We start from the raw sequence: 26,733 nt of genomic DNA on the forward strand, positions 1-26,733 counted from the left end.
CAAACAAACCACACGGAGAAGAGAACTAAGGAGGCACATTCATAATAGTTAGAAAAGAAAGTACATATTGATTTGTGAATTTTGTTAGTAATTACTCATGCTGCCTTTGACTTCACTGTGGATAAATCTAATTGCAAAAGATTTTTGCTTTTCGATGATTGCTGGCAGGGACATCTTAATCAGGTATTATTAACAACATAGTTAGTAGTTATAAAAATAATTATGAGGTCACAAATTCAAGACTGTGACCTCAGCAAAGACCATTAAATAGGAGGAAATAGGGGTATACAAGAGAAATCTAGTTTAGAAGCCACACAGAAGTTGAAGATATATATGAGAAACAATCCTGAATGCTTCTATGATAAGAGAAGGCTCTCTTCCTAGAAAGGCATGACGTTGTACCTTGCTGGGAAAGAAACTATAGAAACAGGCATGTATTCTACTATATTGGGTGAAAACAAAAATTTCTTTTCAATTGTATTATTATTTTGTATATGAAAAATAAAACCTTATTCTTTCAGCTTTCAAATTTGCATTTTTGGGGGCAGTGTCATCCTTGACATGTAGTACTGCTTTAAGGGGGATTCCACATTTTTTTCTGAGAGAGAGAGAGAGAGAGAGAGAGAGTGTGTGTGTGTGTGTGCACATGAGGATGAGTTGCGGGGGAGGAAGGGAGGGAGGAAGAGAATCTTAAGCAGGCTCCATGCAACATAGAGCCCTGTGCAAGGCTAGATCTCACAACCCTGAGATCCTGACCTCAACCAAAATCAAGAGGTGGATGGTTAACCAACTGAGCGCCCCAGGCGCCCCAGGCCTCAGGGTTTCTGTTTGCCTTCCTCATCTTGATTACTCACAGTGGAACTTGGCACAGAGGACTCAGTCACCTAGATCAACCACATTATTAACCATTACTTATTTTCAATAAGATATTTTCATTGACTTGAAATTAATATCCTGGTTTCTCTTTCTAGCTTTCTGTACGACTGAACTAAAAGTAGCATGGAGATAAACTTCTGGGTTTCAGCACCAAGTCATAGTTTACCAGTTGATAGGAGGGTAAGTATTGGTATATTGATCCTGTTTGCTCACAAGTAAAATAAATTCATTGGCTACTCTCCGACACAGGAGTAGCACCGAGAATGACCAAGGATATCATGTGAGGGACCTGGATGTGCTTCATCAAAATGTATTTTCCAAATGTGCACTCAATTCCATCTCTCCTCAGATCATATCATGTTCTGAGAACCAAAGACCGGGATATGTCCGAGGTGATCTTTTCCTGTTTTCCTGACAGAAAGGAGGCTTGAGAGACATCAAGCCCCCTGGCACCACGTTCTAGCTTTCCAACTGTTCAGGGGCTGTAAGCAAGAAGTTCTCATAGCTGAAGTACAAACTTTTCAAGTCAATATATCTGGACAGTTTCTTAAATACTCTCACCAGTTGTGCCTTATAAATGGATAAGAAAAAGGAATTGTCTAGCCTTGGAACTTTGCTGTTCCTTTTCCTGTACTGAGAGGGCTGCATGCTCTGCTAACCTGGATGAGAAATGCTAGAAGAATCTTCTATATGTGGATACATTTGAATCACCTATTTCTTCACCTCTAGCTGCAGTTCTTTGCCAAGAGATTTCAATAAGTCCTCGCCAATAAATAAATAAATAAATTCACACACTTAAAGATCCTGTATCATTGCACTGAGGGATATTGGATGGATGAGTTAATGATTAAAAATCATTATACAAGACTGTTGTATGGCCTTGAGAAAGTCCATTAGCCAGCAGACCAAAAAAGGTTCTTTTCTCCAGAGTTCTGACTTCTGGCTAAGCACTTCTCTCAGATGAGATGCTTGAGAAGCAGATGTACTTGCTCTGAAAACAAGTAAAACCCAGAGTGGGATATGGTCAAAACAAAGAAGGGAAAGGTGGTGATGCTGGGTGAACAAGGCCATTAGTACCTAGGCAAGCATGGTCCTGGGAACAGACTGCTCAGAGAGACCTTGTCTCTCCAAAGAAGGTATTGAGCCAACAGGTGGATGACCCAAATGCTGTTACATCGGATCTAGACTTCTACTCATCCTCTTACTTCCTGGGGAATAAAGTTAGGAGATACATACAATGCTGTTCACCACCCTACTCCTGACTGCCAAAGGGTCTCTGTTCCAATCAGTTCTCTTTGTGCTTACAGTGTCTCCTTCAATAATGCTCCTTGTTTTCTACATGCCTCTTATGGATATCAGTGAGGAATGATAGGTTACATCATATTTAAAATGGGAGAACTGGAATAAATTCTTCTTTTAAAATTAATTATTTTATTTTTTATTAATGGCAATAGCCTCAGCAGAGGGAAACACAGTAAAAAAAAGTTGTAATTCTACAATACAGTCACTGGGGCTGATAGAAGATTCTCTGGCTTGAAACACTGATGAGTAGATTTGCAGCCCTACGGAGGTTTTACCATAGTGCATCTCCATTTGTTAATAGAATCTCAATGATATTTAATTTAAATATATTGTATCCATCTACATGGATAGGTTTACAAATATGTGCATGTATCTATATGTATTCTGTGTTACTCTGTATGTTTGCAAACATATATTCACTTATACCATGTGTATTTGCCTATGTCAAATGCCAAGGCTGAATATCATTTCCAAAGGATAAATCTTTATTTCTAAATTATTTAACTGAAACAGAACTAAAATTTCATCCTCTGTTGGAAGATAATATAAACGTGTCTTAGTTTATCAGTCTACCTGAGGTGCTGAGGCCTATCATGGTGCTGTCACTTTGGAAATCCACCCCCAAGCTCTGAAATGGTTTCTCTGTGGTCCGAACTCCAACCATCTGTTCTCCACACCCCTTCTTTCATGACCCTTTCCAATGGCTTCCATGGAAACCAGTGTGATTCTAACTGTATTGACTCTAGTTTCCCACTCAGTTGACTGTGATCTCTTTAACAAACAGGGATCAAGAAATTTGGGGGGAAGAAAACTCGTAATGGGGTTTTGTGTTACAGACATTAGAACATATAGTCAGACTAATAAAATACAGCATCTGGGGTGTCTGGGTGGCTCAGTAATTAAGCATCTGCCTTTAGTTCAAGTCATGATCCCAGGGTCCTGGGATCATAGTCCAGCATCAGACTCCCTCAGTGGGGAGACTGCTTCTCCCTCTCCCATTCCCCCTGCTTGTGTTCTCTCTCTTGCTGTCTCTTTCTGTCAAATAAACAAACAAAATCTTTAAAAAAATACAAAAAACACAACTTCTAACTGGTACAAGGGAAGAGGCAGAGCCATGAACACAACAGTTCATAAGAGTATGTAGAAAAACAGCTTGTGTAGTATAAATCCAATTTAATGTCAAAATACTGAGATAGATAAATAAAAAGGTAATACGATTATCTCTGGATGGTATGATTTGGGTTCTTGGTATTTCCTTGACTTGTTTTTATAAAAGGGAAAAACAAAAAACAACAGAAAAATAAAACTAAGTGTGAAAATGTAAATCCTAAACTGGGTAAATATTTGAAACCAGTAACACAGTATTAGTGTTACTAATACTAATACACAGTATTAGTCTTGATGTAGAAAAAATTGCTCCTAGAATTAATATCAGAAAGGCAGAGAACACAAAATAAAAACATTGGGCTGAGATAATATGTAAGAACAGTAAGTATAAAAAATGCTTAACTGCATTGATACATTGGTAATCAAATAAATAGAAAATGAAAACTTTAAGTTATTCTCAAATTAGCAAAGATAAAAAATAACCAATAACAATAAAAGTTAATGAAGATCCAATCGGTTGGATATTCCCATATGTTGCTTTAAATGATACTATACTAGCCTTTATCTGAAAATTTTGGAGTTGTGTTTCAGACTTCAGAATTCTTTAGATTTTAAAAAAGAAAGTCTACATAGTATGTATTAAATAGAACAACCAGCCAGGTGAGGGGCTGAGCCCCATAATCAAACACTTAGTATTTCTGCAGTAAAACATGCAAATATTCAAAAGAAGTAAAATAAAAGAAAGACTAAAAGCAGCCTCATTTCTGTTGACAACAATTTTACCACAAAATGAGTTCAGGTCAAAGTCTGCAGTAAAATGAGGCTGCAGTAAAATGAGTTTTTTTTAAATATTAAAAAAAACAACTTATGGGTTTCAGAGCTTTTGAGATTTCAAAACTGTTGATCATGATTTCTGAAGTGTTCTATACAATCTTCCTGAAAATCTACTTGGCTATGTGATTATAAATTTTCTTCAAAAAAGTTCAAACCTTTCTACATCCATTTAAGAGGATCTTAACAGGGGGGCGCCTGGGTGGCTCAGTGTGTTAAAGCTTCTGCCTTTGGCTGAGGTCATGATCCCAGGGTCCTGGGATCGAGCCCCATATCAGGCTCTCTGTTCACAGAGAGCCTGCTTCCCTCTCTCTCTCTGCCTGCCTCTCTGCCTACTTGTGATCTCTGTCTGTCAAATAAATAAATAAAATCTTAAAAAAAAAAAAAAAACCCAGAGGATCTTAACAGAAATACAGGCAGAGGTATTCTCAAGGATGTCCCTAATAATTTTACTTATAAAGATAAAAATGGAAGTTGGCATGAAAGTCTAAAAACAAAGTAACAGCTATATTATGGGGACATTTTAATACCAATAAAAAGGTATTATGTGGCTATAAAAATTGTTTTAGGAGAATACTTAATGACTCAGGAAAAGGCTCATTAGCATGTTGTTGAATGAAAAATAATCAAGACATAAAACTTCATATACAGTGTGATGTCAATTAAAAAAATCCTCATGTATGCATAAACTAAAAGACTTGAAAATACACCAAAATGTTAGCAGATATTACACAGCGAGATCATGGATGATACTGTCTTACTTATAACTGTATCTTTCAAATTATTAACAGTGAGCATGTAATTTTCAAAATAATTATTAAAGCAAGGTTCTACATGGATCTCAGTTATCTTACTATATTTGCACATTATAAAACCCTTGGTGGTAGGTATGTATTCAACAAGTATCTCCTGAGTCAGTGATTCTGGATTATCCTCCTGCTTTCACTATCATTGTGCAGGGGGTTGGGGGGGCAGGCATGCAGGGAAGTCACCCATGGCATGGAAGTCCAAAGAGGAATTACCACGCTCCCCAGCTCACAGGAGCGGTGGAGAGGTGGGCTAACAGCTACTCTTCATGAAATCCCAGCCTTTACTTACTTGACACCTGCTGAGAAGCTCACCACAGGGAAGAAGAGCCCATCTGTGTTGAAGTTCTCAAACATCCCCTGCACGGGCTGCCCGTTGATGCGGAAGGAGATGCTGGGCACTCCAAGGTCGAGGCAACAGCTCACCACGTCATCTGATCTCAGGAGGTGCTGGTTGATGGAGGCTACGGCTCTGGGTATGCGGCCTGGTGAGCAAGGAACAAGAAGGTGTGTGGGACTCTGGAGAAGGCACTCACAGGCCACCCATGGGAGGTGGGGCGGCATCTCCGCATTTAAAACACAACTTGGCTCTCCTCCCCTGAGGTGAGCAATAAGAAAGGATTTCCTGAGCTTGTAAGAGGGCAGCCGGAGACAAGAGGAGTCTCAGAGGAAACGCTCAAATGGCCAGCGATGAGAATGAACATGAATTCAACCCCCCAGAACATGTGCTCAGATTTTGGCTGGGTGTCTGAAGTAATGAGCAAATTGCTTTGCTGGGTGTGGGTCCTATGGCGGGTGTGCGGGTGTGCGTGTGTGCGTATGTGTGCGTGTGCATGCGTGCGTGTTTATTCCCAGATGCCCAAAGACCTTGCCCTCTTCCAGTTCTTCTAAAAGGTATGACCACTTTAGCCCCGGATGTAAGAGCCATCAAGGTGAAAAAAGGCAAGGTCATCCAGCCTTTAAACTGTGTGGCACAGTTTGCTTGTTTCTTTTAAAGAATTCTATTAGTTCGGGGTGGGTATTGTGGAGGGTACATACTGCATGGAGCACTGGGTGTGGTGCATAAACAATGAATTCTGGAACACTGACAAGAAATTTAAAAAAATAAATAAAAATTTAAAAAGAATATAAAAAACAAAATTCCTGATATTTAGATGAAAAAGTGTTAACAGTTGTATTAAAAACAGCATCACAATTAAAACGGAGTACGATTAAAAAAGAGAGAGAGAGTAAAGAAAAAATATTAGTTCATACCAGCAGGGAAACACATTGCCCATTATACACTGTATGGGTGATTTTTGTTCCTATTACCACATAATCTCTTTCATAAAATAATCTGTAATTTCCTGACCTTACCTAAAGTCATGAGAAAATCACCACTCAGGATTTGTGTCACACCATTTTATTCTAGAAATTCTCAAAGTAAATTATCATAACTAATTTGCCCATACCCCACCAAGTTTACAATTCTATTAGCAAGAGAGCAGTGAAGAAGCACACGTTAGGGATTAGAATGGAGTTTCAGGCATAAAAAAGTATTATATATATATATAATAAATATATATATATATATATAAAATAAATATATATATATACACATATATATATTTTACTTTAGAAGTAATACATGTTCATTACAAATGTTCATAATACATATAGAAGAATTTAAATAAGGAAACAATGTAACTCAATAAAAAAATGCTTTTACTTTCGAACACACACATACAAACTAGGATATTGTAGGTTTTGTGACTTGTTTTTTCTACTTATCACAAACATTTGATTGTATAATGGAATTTTCATTAGGAACTGCATTTTAATGGCTTCATAATATGCCATAATAAAAAACCCTCTTATGATGGGTACATGAGTTGTTTACAAATTTTGTACATATATCTATGCTATGTAACATTTCTTATCTCAGCTTAGAACTTTGTAATGTTTCCAGTGGTTACTGCTATTCTAGTAGTAGGTTCTAAACAAAGTGGTGGATTTTAAAATAGCGAAGCTGCTGGGAGTAATATATAGAAAGTCTAGTTGTTAAGCAGCTGCCTTCGGCTCAGGTCATGATCCCAGGGTCCTGGGACTGAGCCCTGCATGGTGCTCCCTGCTCAGTGGGAAGCCTCTTTTCTCCCACTCCCCCTGCTCAAATTCTCTCTCTTACTGTCTGTCAAATACATAAATAAAATCTTTAAAAAAACAGTGATTCCTTAATAAAAAGTATAGGAACTCCCTTCTGGTTATTAATGGCAACTGACAAAACCACATTGTGTTTCCTCCCACCCTTCTGCAAACATTCATGAGGCTCATGACCAATACTGGTCATGGCTGGGGGGTCCAGGACAGAAAACCCAGTTCCTGCCCCTAAGAAACCCGTACTCTGGTGGGAAATAAACATTTAAATAATTACAATTCAGTGTAATTACTGGAATAAAGATATACACAAGGTAATGTCTTCTAAGATAGAAGAAGGTGCCAAGTCGGCCTAGGAGCATGGGACAAAATTCAAAGGATCAAAGATCCACTAGATAAATAAGAGTATTCCAGATGGAAGTAATAACTCATGCAAAAGGAATGAAGGACACACCTCCCGAACAGTGAGGCATTGGTAAGGCAGGAAGGGAAGGACTCATGGAAGCTTGAGGAGGAGATGTGGTAGCGGAACAAAGTTTGACCTAACATAAAACTTGGACTATTTGTACCACAATGTGCAGTGACACACACATTAGCCTGGGATGGCCTTGGAATTGGCTGTTGTAACTTTATACCTTGCTTCATTACAGAGAATGAGGAACAAGTTCATTTAAAACAAAGGAATCTAAGCCCATCTTGAAGAGCACATAGGTTTGACACATTTTCAGCTCCTATTTGAGGAGTCTGAGTACTCTTGGTTCCTTTTTTGAAGTTTAAGTATTCCAGGTCCCCAAATCTTTTCCTCCTTATCATCATCAAGTCTGCTATGAAAGGAATCAATGATAGTAAAACTCAGCAAATCCTGCTACAATGGTCTCATCCTGTCTTTCCTATGTTCCCATCAAAAACCCATCTTTCTTGCTTGGAATGTTTCTTTTTCCTTTTATTTAACTTCTGGACAGTATCACAGTAGTCATCTGAAAAAATTCCAAGAGACGTCTGTGAACTTGGGAACATGAAGAAGTTAACTGAAATAAATGCTCAGTGGGTCAATTGATTTTAAAGGTATTCCAATTCTTGCTGGAGAAAAATACAAATTAGGAAAAAAAAACAAATTAGAAGGTCCTTTACTGTTTTGAGACTCCTTTAAAATAGGACACACTGACAGTGTTGCATGGCGATGCCAATGCCCACTCTTGCCACTGGCCCAGAGCATGCTGTTGGCTTCTCTGCTAGCCTGAGCCTCTGCCAGTAAAGATCCAGAATGCTTTCATGAGGGACAGTCTTCATGCTTTGATGCCATCAGAAGCTGAATTACAAGCTTTATTTAGCCTTAATGTGCCATAGTTGCCAAACATCTTCCTGAGGAATGGCAGCTGGGAGAATTTCTCCTGTATGGCTTCCTCCCTTGGTAGAAAACCACCACCAGGATGAGCAATTATATCCCTGTGGTAAATGCCACTGCCTTTTACAAAATTCCTTTTTTTCTAAGAGAATGGGCACCACTAGAAGCTGCTGCTGGAACACAAAGATCATCAACAGGCAAAGTAAAATTAGGGCTCGAGACTACGTTTAAAACCTATGCAGAATACAGAGTTGGGACCCACATTATCTAGAAACTAAAGGAAAACTGTTGATAATTACTGGATAGGAAGCATATGCTTAGTACTTAGAGCAATGTCTGGAAAGTGTATTTGAAGAAAAAAGTCCTTCATATAATATTCATGTTGTAAAAGATCATCTGATAAGGTATATTTAGTTTTAAAATGTGAGTAGTGTGAAGATTTTCCAATTAGAAAATAAGGAATTTGTGCAATGGCTTCTGCACACTGTTTCATAAATCTGTTCTCATCTAAAGGAAGAAATCTCTAACCCTATGAGGGCATTTGAAGCTCCAAATGATTGAGAAGGGTCCTGTACCCCATATTTAAACAAGATACTTGTCCTTCAAATTGCTCCATAGTGAGGTGGTCTTCGGGTGGGGAGCAGAAGTGAAGTCATGGAGGGCTGAGTTCAAATACCAAGTCTTTATGGGTGATTTTATTAGAAAATCAGTTTCCACATATCTGTGAAATGGGGACAGTAATACCCACATTGATGCTGTCAAAAGTTGTTTATAAGGTACCATGATGATTCCTATGATTTTAATGAAGCAAATGACTGATGTCCTATATACCACTGAAGAGGTATCACGTGTAGTGATAAATGGACATTTCTAGAACCAGACTCCCTGGGTTTGAGTCTGGCTTTGTAACTCACTGTGTGACCCTAGGCAAGTCACTTACTTTTGTGGACTCAAGTTTCCTCATCTGTCAAGTGAAAATCATGTCATGAGGTTGTTTTGGGTTGTGAATGAATTATTCTCTGCAGAGCAATTACGAGAGTGCTTGATACATTGTAACCCACAATAAATACTATTATGATCAGTTTTGTTTCTATAACTTTAGAAACTTTAATTACTAGGGGTAATTAAACCTACTGTTACTAGGGTAACAGTAGATAAAAATGCCAAAACATTGTAGTACTGTCTTTTGTAACATCAGGAAAAATTAGCAATATGGAGAATCATAGCTTTGAGGGCTGAGTCTAGAAAGTGATTTGAAAAGTCATTGAATTGCGTTATCAAAATCAGTAAGTCCCTCTATTGAAGACAGTGCTTAAAAAAAAAAAAATCACTTTCAAGTAGGTTTAATGTACCTGACCCTTCAGAACAACCAACAGAAGGGAATTCAGAGGAAGGGAAGCACAGTAGTTACAGAGCTGAAGCTGTCTTAACTGCTTTTCCAGATTTAGGAACTCCATAATCCTAGCGACCATCCACTGAAACAGGCTGGGGAGTCATGTGGCCTCTTCTTGCCTGAAGAAACTGCCCCTCACTCAGAGGCTGGGGCCAACCTGAAGGTCGCAAGGAGCTCAAATTCCAAACCGGCATTTGAAGATAAAGGACTAATCCACTTTATCATACGCTGCACATCTTAAAAATTAATCCAAGGACAGATTACTGCAGGATTTAGCCTCTTCTGATGAGTAATGTAGGCAACTGGAAACACTGATGCTCAGCATTTCCATGGCCCCGGGCACTGCAGAGTTTGGCACTTAAATGGAAAACACGAACACTTAGGCATTTGGATGGAGAGTGGATCCAAACATGTGAAAATGCTGGTGCTCTGCACAGCCATTCTTGGGCTCCTTGCCATACAGCACAGGGCTTCTGGAAAGGTCTGAGTCACAGCAGGGAGACAGGTCAGGACCCTCTTACATAAAATCGACTGTAGAGCTAAAGGATCTTTAAGTTTAGAAAGTCAGAAGTCATAATAAATCAGGAAATGGAATTTTGCTCCATTCATTTCCTGTATCACTTATCACTCGGGATGGTAAGTTCCTCTGCTTATTCCAATTTTGCAAGGAAAAAGTTATTAAAGGCAAAGGTAGGTGTTAATTTCCTCCTATGAAACTGCCCTCCCCATCCCCCGCCCCAGCCAGGAACAACTACAGGCTGTTCTGAGCTGAACTCATCCCAATGGCAGTCCTGAGAGGCTACATGAAGGCTTTCTTAGGAGAGGGAAAGTAACACCATGACCAGAAGAGAGTCGGTCCTCTGAAAGGAAATTCCCAGTGGCCCAGCTGATTTAGGAGCCTGTAGGGCAGGTTGGCAGGATTGAGATGGGAGGTATTTCTACAGCTGATGCTTGGAAATGACTTCACAGGCTTCAGTGGCTAAAAAGATCTATAAAGACTGCTTTTTCCCAGGTGTCTGGGTGGCTCAGTCGTTAAGTGTCTGCCTTTGGCTCAGGTCATGATCCCAGGTCCTGGGATTGAGCCCCACATCTGATTCCCTGTTCAGATGCTTTTCCCTCTCCCACCCCCTCTGCTTGTGTTTCACTCTCTCGTTGTCTCTGTCAAATAAATAAATAAAATCTTAAAAAAGAAAAAAAAGGAAAAGGACTTTCTCCTTACATAGAGAAAAAGCTCATTCATAATTATGATGTCACTCAAAACTTCCTTTCCCATTCAGCATGGGACTCAGATATCCTCTTAGGAAGGGGCTGCCCTCATGGTCTTGAGTGAAGTACTGGATATTCTCTGGATATTGTCTTTATGATTACAGTGGACTCCACAGACAATAAGGGAAAAGAAACATGTGTCGAGAACTTCATGTTCTTTATGCTTATTTATTTACTTACTCATTTTTAAAAAGTATTTTTTTAAATTTACTTATTTTAGAAATAGAGAGAGAGAGAGAATGTGAGTGGGGGGAGGGGCAGAGGGCAAGGGAGTGAGAGAGTTTTAGCACACTCTGCAAGGTAGACCCCGATGTGGGGCTCAACCTCACAGATCATTACTGAGCCAAAATCGAGAGTTTGGATACTTAATCGACTAAACCATCCAGGTGCCTCACCTCATTTAAATTTCTTAAGAACCTATATCATTTTCATTTTATCTGAGGAAACCAAGACTCTGGAGGTTAAGTAATTTACTCTGTGTCAAAAAAAAAAATCAGTAAACAGAAGAGCTGGCATTCAAACCCAGGCACAAATCCAAAGCCATGCTGTTTCTTCTTGACTCTTTCTGGTGACAAAGTGTTGGGGCACTATAATTCCTTCCAATAACGACAATATCTATTGTCTTTAATAAATACATTAAAGATCAGTTCAAGACAGTAGCTTAATTTACACATACAGATAAGTTTAAAGTTAATGGATCTGTGTATTTACATCTCAAGGAAAGGAGAAAACTTGTCACGGTGAGTTTCCAGCATCTCTCCTTTGCCATCCTCCACTCCTTCCTGTAGTAAGCTAAAATATCATTTCCATTTCATTTCTTCATCCAACAATTATCTTTTCATCAGATAGTCTGAAATTCACTGTTGTCCTGGTGGGAGTCATTAACAGAGACCTTATTTCTTCTGCTGGGGCACACGTTGGCATATTTACCTGCCATGCCTTCTGCCAGATATATTTTCCCTGTGTGCTGGTTAGAGAATTCAGAATGATGCCAGACCCAAGGAGGCTTTGTGTTTTAATGAGCACGAAAGACATAAGTCTTATGGACATTGTTTTCTCCACATCTCATGAGATGCTCAGGACTGAGACGATGAAGCTGTTTGAATACAGCTCCCCACTGAGCAGGGAGCACAATGCGGGACTTGATCCCAGAACCTTGGGATCATGACCTGAGCAGATGCTTAACCAACTGGTGCCGACCTATATGGCATTGTATTACCAAGTCTGGGTAATGTCCAGAGAGCTGCAATCAGCATTTGAAGTGCCGAGTCCCAAGTCCCTTTCCTCTATCACCAATGGGAAGGGCCACTGCTAGTGATGACTGGCGTGGGCTCGGCACATCCAGCTTCCAGTCTTCTGAGGAGATAGGACAAGAGGGGTGACAGGAGTGCTGCACACTCCTGGAATGATCCACAACTAGATGGATGTTCAGAGTCTGAAATGCCAATAGTAGTCTCTTCTGAATGCACTGCGTTCTCTATCTCCTGACCTGCTGATGTATTCATTATACATATTTTGTGAAGGGACATACCAAATGCACCATGCAGTGCTACAAAATTTGGGAAGGACTGAGGAAAACTTTTCCTTTGAGAATGGTTTCTCTTTGAAACAGGTCCAGTCTGCCTCACCTAATGGTCTAGGTGTCCTTCACATTTCCTTAACCAATCCCCAGCATTCTCTTCAGGTGTAGCCTGGGATGGCAGCTTGCGTTATGGTGACAAGATGGCAGGAGATGAGCAGCACCCAGTGGGGGGCGGGGGGGATTTATTTTCTCAAGTTAATTCCACTCATTCTCTCAGAGATTCAACCCTACCAAATTCAGATGTAGATGAGAACCAGGATAAGAACTCTTTCTTTTCAGATCACTTCCTCTGACACAGCTTTCTGAGAATGTTATGACATCCGCTGATAACCTACACTAAAGGCCACTCCTGTACAGCCAGACACGGGCTCCACGATCCAAGAATGGAAGAACCACCCTGACTCCCCATGAAATAGAACCGGGAAAAGGTAAGTTGGGAGGATAAGAGAACAACAAGACAAGGCTTTCGCTTCACTCATCCTGCCATTTTGCAGCTGCTTTTGTCTGCACCATGCTGTCCCCTGGGACACACAAAATGCGGACAGGCATTTTTTTCTTCCTGCCAATGATCCAGGATAAATAAATAAACAAATAAGTTGAAAGCAATTCTAAAAATTTTTAAATGTTTCTACTGAAGGTACAACACACAAAAAACTTAAAAAAAAAAAAAAACCCATATGGACTAACTGAAAATACAGACCAACCATAAGAAATGTCATCAGAAGCCAAGCTGATGGTTTTAGCCTGAAGGCTGAGGGAGGAAGGAAAATGTGAGAGAGGTTATGGAGTTCCCCATCTAAAATACATAGGTTTGTGTTGTAGAGACAAACTTTGCCCTCGTACTGGATTAGGGGAAGAATATGTGTCATGGTTTCTTACATAAGAGGCACGCTTACATAAGGGATTTCTAGAAGGGACACAATGACTCCAATCTCAGGTGTGTGAAACATACAGATACAACATGCTGTGGATGACAGACGGAGCAGCTAGAACTCTGGGTCTGGGTGAAAGCCTCAAACTCCGATCTCTATTTTCATCCAGGCAGCATCTCATCCATTCCCCCAGGCATAGGCCATGGACATGTTTGGGGAAAGCATCTGTGTCTTTTGAAAAAGGAAGCTTTGTGTGTTTTTAAAATGACTGGCATTTACGATATGTCAGGCACCGATCCAGACATTTTATGAAGTGTATTATGAAGCAACATGCTGCATTGACATAACAACGGACTTGATCAGATCTGGATCCTTCGCTGTGTGACTGCGACGCATTTCTGACGTATCTTTGTGTTGTTTTCCACATATGCAAGATGAGGTCAATATTACCTCCATTAAGGGATCATTGTCAAAATAAAGTGAGGAAAAACAATGTATGAAAGGTGTGCAGCTTACTGCCCAGTAAAGAAAGGTTGAGTCTCTTTCCCTGCTTGGCTATATAGTCCTGAAAACCCTATGCAATAATGTCTGCATGATACAGACACTGAGCTTGAGAGTGGTTGTGGGATCCACACTGGGTCACACACCTGGAAGTACTAGAATCATGGTTTCAAAGCAGGACAGTCTCACGTCAGGTCTGATGCTCTTCCCACCATCTAATTCATTGAGATTCCTGCTTCTGTATCATTTCAACAGGTAACGATCATTGCAGCCTGAACAATTCAAGCTTCACTCATCCTCAGGAAGAGACAAGGGGCAGAGGCTCTGACAAGGTGCTCACCTGACCAAAGGTGAAGTCCATCAAAGCCATAGGAGTAGAGGTCATCACCGACACCATTGCCTCCCCATCCTTCTCCCCCGCCAGGGTATGGAGCATAGCCGGAGGAGGAGGCCCAGCCCACCCGCAGGTGTGTGGGCTCAGCTGTTAGGAAGGGATCCACCTGGTCGATAATCAGCTCGAAGTACCACTTCTTGTACTGCGCCGAGCCCTCGGCAACTCCCAGGAAGATGTTGGGCCGAATGCTGAAATGAAACATGGAACAAGTGGCGTCTACAGACTCTTAGGCACCGAGAAAAACAGAGCAAGTTGAGTAAGATCCCAGGGCACACTGTGAACTGAAGTCAAGAGCAATTTGTGTTTTTGTATTATTCTTCTTTTAATTAATTAATTTTTCATTAACATCTATTATTTGCCCCAGGGGTACAGGTCTGTGAATCATCAGTCTTACACATTTCACAGCACTCACCAAGCACATACCCTCCCCAATGTGCTTAGAGCCTCTAACACTTGATCAAGTTCTTAGTGGGAGGTGTCAGGACATTAATTCTATTTAAAAATATAAAGAATGTCTCCTTATTCCATTGAAGGCAACCAACATTTGCTGAGTATCGACCTTGGGTAAAACATGCGAAAATGTTGCGGAGCTGTGTAACTACAGACCCTTGTTTCTTTCTTTAAGTGGAAGAACTAATTCACTCAAGTCCCATCTCCTGAGGAATTGGTCCAAGCATCCCTATTCTCACAGCAGCAGCTTTTCAACTAAGCATTACTTATAAGAATGGCCTCTTAAAAGCATTAAAAATCACTATAAGAAGAAAGCAAGATAAGAAAGAAAGAAGGAAAGAAAGAGAGTGAGAAAGAGAGAGAGAAAGAAAGGGAAAGAAAAAAAGAGGGGGAAAGACAGACAGATGCCAAGCAGAGAAAGACAAATACTGCATGCAACTTCTTATATGTGAAACCAAAAAAAAATTCAAACTCCTAGAAACAGAGAGTAGACAAGTGGATGCCAGGGGTTGAGGAGGAGGGTGGGATTAAGAGAAGTTAGTAAAAGCAAACAGACTTCCAGTTATAAGATGCATAAAGTCCGAGGATCAAATTATAACATGGTAACTGTAGTTGATCAACTAACACTGTATTGTGCAACTGAACTTTGCCAAGAGAGTGGAACTTAAATGTTTTCACACACACAGAAGAGGTAAATACATGAGGTCAAGGATTTATTAATGAACCTATGGGGCAAACACTTTCATGTATATGTATAGTAAATCATCACATTCTACACTTTAAATAACTTACAATTTTGTTCGTTATTTATGCCTCAATAAATGAAGCTGAAAAAAAAATAAAATTCAACCTAAAAAGGCAAAAAAGGGGAGAGAGGAACAGAAGTCACTTTTGGCCAACTTGTTACGGGCTGGAGGATTTCATATATCCAGTAAAATTGTTAGAAGCTCAGGACAAAGCATTTGGAGCTTCTCTCCAATTGGAATGCTATTCTTAGATGTCCACTCTTCTGCGCTGGGGGCTGTGCCCCATTCTGGGTAGGCAACAGAAAACCAGACAAGTACCAAAACAAAGTCTATGTGGATGGTTCAGGTCTGCTCTGCACTTCAGAGAAGTTCTTTCCTCACCATGTAGATTAGGGAGTGAGCCTAGGCAGAAAATTCCTCAAGAACCTTAGGCCTGCCTGACACAAGGCCAGTGAGTTCACATGACTTCCATGAGCTGCATTACAGACCAGCAGGCTAGGATTCTGTGTGAGCCCAGGATGTTCATCCTGGCCTTGGCAGATAACCCTTGGGTCAATGATGATGGGCCATAGGATGCAAGAAACCACAGGATCAACATGGAACATCCATTCTATTAAAAGATTTTAAGAAAAAAAATGTGGTTTATTAAAATAAAATTGAATAGGTTACAAAGAATGTACAAGATCTATGTTAAAGTAGAACATGCAACATGGCAGACCACTTCCGGTCAAATTCCTCAGCCTTCAAAGTGGAACATATACTCCACTGAAGTTTGAAACTCTGTGAAAGGGGTTGGAGTACAAGGCCCTAAAACAGTACACATCTGTCCCTATCTCCTCTCCCACGCCGACTTCACCAGGAATATGATGGGTAGGCAGTGCTAGCCCTCTTCCTTTCCTGTCTGGAAACAAGATGGACACTTTGGGACGACGGTGGGGGCCTTACCTGGTCACATCATTAATTAGCCGTGTCTGCAGGAGCAAGTTCCTCCGGGGCAGCAAGTTGTCACAAATCAGATTCTGGTTGGCTCTGACAGCAACCCCATTGCAGAGACAGAGGGAACACAGCACGTCCAGAACCTGCAACAGGATACATCCCCCCAAACCTCAGAACCACCAGGCGGGCACTGGGGGCAGGACTTGACTGCCAAGAGGCAGGAAGGAAGCAGGCCTCCTGAAGGAGGGGGCTGGTGATGATGAGGCAAAGCAGAGGGCAAAGCAGAAGCTGACACCCTGCATGCCCTCCCCAGCCCTGCGATAAAAGTGACACTCCTCAGGTACTCCCTGCTGTCCTAAAGGAAGAACAATTAGTTAACCTGTAGGAATCAAGATCCTGAGTCTCCCTCAGTTTACTTACAAAAGCCTTAGCAATAGCATCCAAAAGGGGATGCAAATACAATTAAATGCCTTTATACCCTGCAGCCCATTCACAGATACTTGAAGTGAGCGGAGAGTAGAATATTTCTCCAGGAAGTTCCCCACTATCTAAATGTTAATGCCTTACTAGAGAGGTCAACAACCTTAATTTGACAATGGTAAGGCTTCTGGTATCCCGAGAGTCTTTAGTATGTGAAAGCTCTTTTGGAAAACTCCCTTTTTCCTTACCTCCCCCAACCCCATAGGATATAATCAGTGCACAAAATCACAACTGAAGTGCAGCAGTGCTTTCTGCCCACAGATCCTGTCTCCTGTGCTGTAATAAACCACCATTCTCTCAAGAATTCTTTCTTGGTCATCGGCTCCCAACTCCAGCCCACCGTACCTCACCTCTATTCCAAAACCCCATCAGTGACAAGCCGGAGGACCTATTCCAAGTCAAGGGCACCCCACCTCCCTCACCAGGCATCAGTGAGCCATGTTGGAACCTGCTGCCTCTTAGGAAATGAAGCTGGCTTTCTTCTAACCTCTCTGCCCTCATCTTAGACACCCTGCACCCCCCAAACTAGGTGTGTTCCCTGTAATCACTATTCTGCTCAAACAGGCGGGAGTCTGAGCTCTGAAGACGACTGTCTAGGTTACTATCCTAGCCACGGCAGGACTAGGCTGAGATGAGGCATCGAGAGTGTGAAGTCCAGGCTTGACACTCTCTTGGAGTCGTGCATGAGCAGGGGCAAGCACTAGAAGGGCCTTCACTGGCTTTAAGCCTAAGTTTGTGCTCCCACCCGGCCTCGGCAGCTCTCGGTGCTAGCATTAGCAGGCATGCATACAACTCTTTTATGAAAAGCACCGTTGAAAAAAAAACCACAGACCCAAAATGGCATCGCTTAGATTAGGGTCCCATGTCAGTAAACCAAGACTCACTACGTAACCTAACAGCAGTTTCAAGCACCTAGGAATGTAACCTTTAACCAGTCAACATGGAAAGTTCCTGGTCAGCTCTAGGAAGTTTCCTGATACATGCCATCTGTTCCCCTTAGGAGGGCAACACTGCATAAAACAAATGGATTCTTTGCTAATAATCCCCCCCCCTTCACCGCTGCCCTCTACCTTAAAGAAAAACCTTTCCTTTTCTGTAGTCCTTTGGAGCTCCCCTCTACTGCTAAAAGGGATGCTGCCCAATTCATGAGTCAGTTAATAAAGCCAATTCAATCTTTAAAATTTCCTTGGTTGAACTTTTGTTATTTAATAGCACTAGACTCCCTTTCGGCCAAGGTCATGTAGCAGGCCTGGGAACCTCCGGTAGGTCAGCAGAGCGGATTAGAGGGCAGATCCCAGTTCTTGGGTCTCTGGCTGTGATAATGTCAAAATTCATTAAGATACCCATCTATTCCCACAAACTGGTATTCAAAAACCTTCTACCCCTAGAGGGAGAACAGAACTTTCAAGAGCCCAAATGGCCCTCGAAGCTATGAGACCAGTCACCAAGCCACTTCTCCTCTTTGTTTTCCAGCCAAGCTAGAAATGGAAAGAGCCCCCCTGCCTCCCACCCACTGTCTCCTTGGGCTGTATCCTCTGGCGTTCCAATTTTGTGTTCCTGTATTGACAGAGCAAACTGTGCTGGGCCAGGCCCGGCTCCTCCCTCTCTCTCCTACCAGGAGGAATGTGCAAACAGCAGTCCATAAATAACCAGCACGAAACGCCAGTGGCATCTCAGTCTTTCAAAGTGGCCGCTAAGACTCAGTGCTTAGTGGGGTTGGATGACTCCAGGTTGTTGGCATTAGTATCCATAATTCTCACAAACCAATTTTCTACCTGACTCCCTGAATGTCAATTCCGCTCCAGAGTAATACAAAGCACATTTATGGGACAAGTAGAAAAGAATCCCAACGGTGCTCTAATGGAGAACCCTCACCACTGGTGCCCTGTGAAACATATTGACCGTGGAACTGGAAATCCAGAGGATAATTTCTCATTCTAAGAAAAGAGCCATAGATGGTCAGGAAATTAAATACTTATGATCCAGCCTATCACACATTGTCATCCATCCTGCCTCAGAGTGAAGGTTCTGGGAGCTTTGCTGTTGGAGCCAGAGGGAGAGCCGAGCTTAATCCACACACAATAGGAAAAACCAGGAGGAAAAAGGCTCTGTGAGAAGCACTAGATGAACAGAGTGCCTCACCTCTAAATAAATGATGCCATAAAGCAATGGGGCTGACATGGTTCAGGCTTTGTTTTATTTTAACTTTATTTTTTAAAATTTATTTTTAAAATCTTATTTATTTGACAGAGAGATCACAAGTAGGCAGAGAGGGGGAAGCAGGCTTCCTGCTAAGCAGAGAGCCTGATGCCGGGCTTGATCCCAAGATGCTGAGATCATGACCCGAACCGAAGTCAGAGGCTTTAACCCACTGAGCCACCCAGGCACCCCTGTTTTAACATTATTTTTAAATTTAAATTTTTAAAAGGTTTTATTTACTTGAGAGAGAAAGAGAGAGAGAACACAAGGAGGGGGAGCTGCAGAGGGAGAGGGAGAAGCAGACTCCCTGCTGAGCAGGGAGCCCCATGTGGAGCTCAATCCCAGGGCCCTGGGATCATGACCTGAGCAGAAGGCAGACACTTAACTGACTGAGCCCCCCAGACACTCCTAGGCTCTATTTTAGAAGGCATTTCTCAGGGTAAATTAGGGGAATGGGGCCAAACTTTTTTTTCTTAAAAAGCTTAAATGGGTTCTTTTAAAGGTGAAGGGAGTATAGACAACATGAGCCCACCACAGGGGAATGCACAAGCATTGAACCTAGGGGTCATATATACTTCTGATGGAGAGGGACGTGTGGCCAGCTGTGGTAGGTACTGCTCAGCAAGTCACCACATTCCATTTCCTTCTAGTCCTGAGCCCACAGGGGCTACAATTCCCAGCCACCCTTGCAGGGACGTGGCATCATGTGACTGAGTTGTGGGCACTGGAAAGTGAGTGGATATCACCTAAAACGTCTACATAGTCCCTCTTGCACTCACACTCTCTTTCTAGCTGGATGTAGAGATTAGGAAAGATAACAAAGTCTTACTCCAACTGTGACCCAGCAGTACTAGCATTACCTAGGAGTTTGCCAGAAATGCAGGGATTTAGGAGCATCCCCCGACCCCTGCCAGACTTACCAGCTGAGAACCTTCATTTTAACATGATGGGTAAGCACAGTGCCTTCTGAGAAGCCCTGTTCTAAGGGATGAAAGGACTGGAGCCCTCCCACTGAGTGGCCTAGGGCTGTGATGTGGAAAAAGCAATCTTCCTTATGAGAATTTGGGGTTGTTCATTTTAGGAGTTACGCTTCTATCTATACCCTGGCCCAATGTGAGAATTTCCCTGGCTCATTCTGTGGAGGCCATCAGCTTCTGCTTGTCATCCTGTTCTGTTACTGACACCTCAGTTCATTCAACATCCTCCCCGTTTGTTTTTTAGCTCCACTAGTCTCTACCCCAAACACAGGCTTATGTGGGAATTCTCCTTTAAAAATAAACACCTACTGGGTGTGGTGCATAAACAATGAATTTTGGATCACTGAAAAAAATTAAATTAAGAAAATAAAAAGAAAAAAAAATACCTAATGTATATCCATGGAAACCTCATTTGGCTGTTGCATTCTGTCCTTTAGCTTCTGTCTATAAACAGCTCCATGCTAAAATGTATTTATTCTGTGTAAATGCTATAAAGATGCTAATTGTACTTATTCTGTGATTTTTTAAAAAATCAAGTCCTAGATTGGAAAATGAGGATTTTGAAGCCTCTGAGGAACATATTTTTTTCTTGTTGTGGATGTGAACTGGGTGGCTGGAAATATTTCTTTATTGCCTTGGCTACCTGGGAGCTCAGGGATGATTCAGCAACTTTGTGGGAGTTGATGGTTTGCTTACCTGTGTTCTATCCTTCCCCCAACCTAGGCCAAACCTTCAATTCTGTTCTATACTTTCTCAGGATCCATGATGATCCTATTTTACCATACACATTTTTTTTTTCCACAAGTGGCTCCAAATCCTTACAGAAAAACAAAAAAACAAAAAAGCCCAAAACCAACTTTTATCTGGGGTGCCTGGGTGGCTCAGTCAGTTAGGCAGCTGCCTTCAGCTCAGGTTATAAACCCAGGGTCCTGGGATGGAGCCCTGCATGGGGCACCCTGCTCAGCAGAGAGCCTGCTTCTCCCTCTTCCTCTCTGCTTACTTGTGCTCTTCATCTTTCTGTCAAATAAATAAAATCTTTAAAAAAAATTTTATCTGTGCCAATGTTGAGGAGATCTAGAGTAAGGTAGGTTTGGGGGCAAATAAAAAGATCATATTGTATTTTTATTATCAAATGCTTAGTCCATGGGAAAGTCAGAAGATGACTTACAGGGTCTGATAATTGTTCTTTTTATCAAAAAATAAAATCAGTGCTACTAACAGAGAGTAAGATGGGAATGGACTCTGGCTTGACTCATTCATTCTTTTTATTCATGTATTACACCTTTAACAAACATGGATCAAAGTGCCTGCCATGTATAACATAAGAGCCTGGCACTGGGAGGAATGCAAAGTTGGTCGCTGCCTTGAAGGATCTTCGAGTCTGTGAGAGACATCTCTGTGTAGGAAGGGCAGAGTGGAGCCACCAAGTAATGGAGTGCTAGCTGCATAAGATTTGAAATGGGGAGACCATGTTGAACTGGAACCAGAAAAAGCTTCATGGAGGCAGTGGCATTTGAGTAAAATATTGAAAGGCAGACAGAACTGTGATGGGTCCTGGAAAACTAAGAAGTGAGGAGATAGGGAGCAATCTGCAAGAGCCAAGTCATGGAGAGGTTGAGGGACAGAGGACCCTGAGAGAAAGGCTTGTTCCCAGTGTACACTTCCCTATCCTTTTCACTCCAAAGATTGGGTTCTTTTCTTCAAACTTCCTGATCTTTGCTTGATCATGATTTAGATGAGTGGCAATGTCTTCCATGGCAGGGAGAAGAGCTAACAAGTGAAAAATCTCAGAGGCGAGGAAGCATACTAATGCCACTACTGTAAACACTCTCCGTTCTCAACTTGCAATTAGAGTTGGAGTGGCACAAAAAGGGGCTCATCAAACCCATGAGATGTCCAACCCCCTTTTTTTTTTAATAAAAAAAGAAAAATGTCACGACCCTGAAGACCATGGATGGACCCATAGGGACATTCAAATTCCAGTCTCAGAAATGCTAGCTTGTATAAAGATGCCTTCTACTTACAAATTCTTCCCTGCATGGTTTTGTATTTAGAGAGCTGTAAAAATAAGAACACAAAATTAAAAATATTCCCGCAGAACATGCGGACCCCAAAGAACAAGCTCAGAGAATGCAGTTTGAGAAACACTGGGAAGAATGTGAAACTGTGAGTGGGAGACCCAAAGTCTGGTTCTAGTCTGTCATGAATTAGCTGGGTGGCCCCCTGGCAGGTGGCTTCACATCTCAGGGCCCACGTGCCAGCCCTTCTTCGGCCACTGTCCAGTGGAAATGAGAATGCTACTTCCTGGGGTCATCCTGAGGACAAAGGAAAACACCTGTGAACTCGGAGGGCAGTACCTGGCATTTGTCAAAGGCAAAATCAACGATCGCGATCGTCATCGTCATCATTACTGTTGCCGTTATTGGAAGAGCTGGGAGGTGCCTGGTGGTTTGAAAATGCTTTATATTCTCAGTCCCTGTCCTCAAGGAAAACTAAGTGAAGAGATCAGACACATGTGAAAACCCAGGACTTGAGAAAAAGGAGTGGTCTGAAGAGCAAAACACTACACGTTGTATTTTCCAAGCAAAGAGAAAACATCGTAGCGGAAGTCTGGCCTTTCCATTGTTTACCAAGCTATGCAAGGAGCCCTGGTGATGATCTGAGACAGATTTCTCTTGGAAAACAAATTTTATCCACTCCCATCATTTTTAAGGGAAGGTCTGAATGCATGGCAAACCAACCTTCATCCAAAAATCCACCGAAAGAAAAAATAGGGATCTATCCCTGAGGAGCCTTTTATGTACCTAGAACATACTGCCTGAAGTTTCCCAACACCACCGGAATTTCTCAAACAGCACCTTGGCTCTAGGAGATGAAAGGCTGCTCTGGTAGTCTGCAGGGATCACATATCAGGCCAGTTATTGATTTGTAACAAAGTCCTTTGGCTCAACTTGGCCTCCCATTTCTCCACTTTGGAATGGGCCGAATAGTCATCCACTTGCCACCAAGTGCCATCCATTACACGCTTTGTGGCTCCTGGCTCACAGATGCCATAACAAAGCTGGTTATTCATTAAGCACGTTATGTGGTATGATCACAAAGAAGACCCAGGAGCAACGAAACGAGAGAGCAGCTTTTCTCCGGTCAGTGGGCTCCCACTGACATCTGTATGTACCTCATGGCTCGGACCGCGTGTTACTTGGGTGCTTATCAATTACTCTTATTATGCTTTGCAGACAGGAAGGAACAGATGCGGGTCTGATGCTGGAGCCTCCTGCCTGCCTTTGATTTACCACATTCAGGAAAGCAATTACAAGAGCCACATTCTTCTTTCTCTTCTTTGCCAAGCAATTCCACCGATACTAAGGACCATGGCTTTCTTGCTTCCTAAGGGAGACACACCTCGGCGAAGCTGCGGAGGCTCACTCTCCCAGACCCCCCTGAGAGTGTCTCAAAAGAGTAGTGCCCCGAAGATGAGGAGGCCCAGCGACCAAGCTGAGTTTTCTCCACTGTGTAGGTGCACAGCTGCTGCTCCTTATGTCACTGGCTCTTGAAATACTCTCCCTCAGCCTGAGGACCCCCCAGATCACTCATTCATCAGAGCAGTACACCCCCCATCAGAGCAGTACACTGGCTCTTGAAATACTCTCCCTCAGCCTGAGGACCCCCCAGATCACTCATTCATCAGAGCAATACACCCTGTTGCTCCCAGCTACAGGGCAGATATTGAAAGCCCAAGAAAAAACACATTTTAATAGACCTTCTGTGCAGACTGTTCTAAGACATAGGATTCCATAAAATTAGAGAGGCAGAATTTTAAGGCATCTCAAAAAATCCATAGAGCTTTCCACCTTAGTAAATGAAGTGGCATTCTTTCCATTGCACAGAGGGTATCACTGAGGCCCCAAAGCACACAGCTGTTTTGTATCAAAGGGAAGGGCTGGCAGCTTCAGTCCTCTTGCCTGCTCATGTAGATTCATTTACATCACACAGTTTGACTCAGGATAAATCTGATTTCATTTATGAACAAGCCAGTTGCCAAGACGTCCTATACTAGTCTTATCTGATTTTTGTGTATCTTCTTTATACAGCTTGGTATTAGCTATTCCAGTACTGAGTTCCTGGGCCAAGGGTGGGAGCCAGTCCTGCAGCTGGCCTTGCCCAGACCCTCCTAGCTCAGTGCCTCCCCCTCGTTGGCTGTGTGCTCAGGGCTGAAGACAATGACCCGGGCTTGGAAAGTGGAGACACAGAGAGAACATGCAAGACCCAGTGTAACTGTCTGGCTTGGAGTGTGCTCCTAGGTAAGGAAGGCTCTTTCGGAGCCTCAGTTTCCCAAGGTCAACTCTTCTCCCTCCACCCCCACCCCCAAATCAAAGCCAAGAAAGAGATTCGTCCACATGCTCTCAGTAATAAATACTGCTTATGAAGCATTGGGGAGGGAAATGTCAGGTCAAGTCCATCATTGTTTGGGTTCTTTCTGACACCTACCTTGTGATTCCGCCCATGCTTATCCAACAGGGAGATGATGGACTTGATGTGGCCCTCGGCTATCAGATTTAAGGCTTCTGGGCTTTCAATCAAGATGCAGTGCAAAACTTCCAAGATACCTGCATGAATGTCACAAAAAATCAGCCGGACATGAAATGACCATCATTTAGAAACCTAAATTATGAGAAAAGACCATCCTGAGGGGACAGGATATTATCCGTTCCTTGACTGTATTAAATATCTCCAGCCAGAAGAAAGACTGTGGCCGTGTCTGGCAGACTTCAGGAGCCTCGGCAGCCTACCTTGTCTGTGATTTAGAGGGGAGTTTTGTTTAGCACTGACTGTACCTCCCTTCCTCCTGGACAAAGATATGCATCCTTCTATGTCAAAATACAGAGAAGCAGCAGGTGAAATAAGCCAGAGAAAAACAAATACCAGATGACTTCACTCCTACGTGGAATTTAAGAACTAAAACAAAGAGAAAAGAGACTTGACTATGAAGAACTAGTGGTTACCAAAGGGAAGGTGGGTGGGGAAGGGGTGAAGACTGCATCCTGAGGAGCCCGGAGTACAGTGTGTAATTGTTGACTACGTTCCACACCTGAAACTGATATGACACTATGTCAGCCATACTTCAATTAAAAAAAGGAAAAAATGGGACGCCTGGGTGGCTCAGTTGCTTGGACGACTGCCTTCGGCTCAGGTCATGATCCCGGAGTCCTGGGATTGAGTCCCGCATCGGGCTCCCAGCTGCATGGGGAGTCTGCTTCTCCCTCTGACCTTCTCCTCGCTCATGCTCTCTCTCACTGTCTCTCTCTCTCAAATAAATAAATAAAATCTTTAAAAAAAAAAAGGAAAAAATTATAGAGAAGTGACTGTAAAAATTGAATTCTTAATTTGGTCAAGCCAAGCAACACCTAAGTTTAAATATATCTAAACAAGCAAATGCCCAGTTGAAAACAAATTCTCAAGATCCTTCAAGTAATTTAGAAAGTATCTGGAGTTCTCCTTGAATGAGAATTTTTCTGAGAACCACCCCAGAAATTATTTTCATTTCATAATGCACTGCTATATCAAGCAAACTATAAGCGCACCAAACGAAGACTACTTGTTTTGCCCCTTTTCTCGGAATGCTGTGTGGTTTTTCATATTAAGCGAAAACTGAAGAAAAGCTAGCTGGTACCCCCAGAGCCCAGCACACACAAGGGCAAAGCACCATGATGGAAATATAAGGGAAGTGGTTGGCCTATGTCCTTATTGGTTTTACTGAGAAAATTCCGCTTGGTCTGTATTTCTCGAGGCTTTTATAAATTACTATGAAATATAATCTGGCCCATGGAGGAGGCACTGAAGAAGACGGAGGCTTGGGAAGACACAGGTGTAGGTGGATGGATAGTCCTTAAGAGAGCTTTCCTTTGGTCTGTCTGTTCAAGCTCCAGCCATCTCTAGACAATGAAAAAAGCATCAAACCTCTCAGTATCCCAGAGAGGGGCCCACATTTGTCATGTCCACTCATCTCTGAGGAAGACAACTGCTGAGCCTTACCGCAGCCACTTAACCATGATAAACTCTCCCTGGCTCAGATTCTCTGTGAGTCATCAAGAGGGGTTGTAGATAGGGCGTCAAGGGTGATCGAGGTTGGCAACAGGGGGGAGAGAGGGACAATCATTTTATTCCTCTCCCATGGTCATTGTTCAGTCTGCTTCTGACCAAACAGTCAGGAGAAGCATGTCCAGAGAGGATTTAGAAACCCAGAGAACAAGAGTGCAGGCAGCAAGGGAAGAGACCAGGAGACTGAGTGGGGGATGGGGAGGGGTGGTGGTGATCAAAAGGTCCATGGGGTGGAGATGAACACACAAAGTAAAAAATGAAACAGAAAAGGAAATCACTGAAGTCTAGCTTACTGTTGTTAAATAAAGCCAGAGCGAAGCCAGGAGGATTTAGGACTTACTGTTTGTTGGGAGTAATTATTTGCAGATTGTTGTTGATTCAGTGGAAGAAAGAATTATTCAAGGATTCAACTTTTTTACTCTTTCTTTCTTTTTTATG

The 26,733-nt window shown here is 42.2% G+C and overlaps 1 protein-coding gene across 1 annotated transcript in view; it reads right to left on the minus strand.

The window, feature by feature from the left end:
* Positions 1–26,733, minus strand: part of RYR3 (ryanodine receptor 3) — a 505,740-nt gene that overhangs the window by 212,710 nt on the left and 266,297 nt on the right. The window contains exons 16-19 of the mRNA XM_004751026.3: positions 24,685–24,803; positions 16,550–16,683; positions 14,355–14,596; positions 5,215–5,407 (exon numbers count right to left, since the gene is read on the minus strand). Of these exons, the coding sequence (XP_004751083.2) occupies positions 5,215–5,407; positions 14,355–14,596; positions 16,550–16,683; positions 24,685–24,803 (688 nt within the window). The remainder of the gene's footprint in view (positions 1–5,214; positions 5,408–14,354; positions 14,597–16,549; positions 16,684–24,684; positions 24,804–26,733) is intronic.

Source organism: Mustela putorius, unplaced genomic scaffold, assembly GCF_011764305.1.
Source record: "Mustela putorius furo isolate JIRA1106 unplaced genomic scaffold, ASM1176430v1.1 tig00003898_pilon_pilon_pilon, whole genome shotgun sequence".
Classification (NCBI taxonomy): Eukaryota; Metazoa; Chordata; class Mammalia; order Carnivora; family Mustelidae; genus Mustela; species Mustela putorius.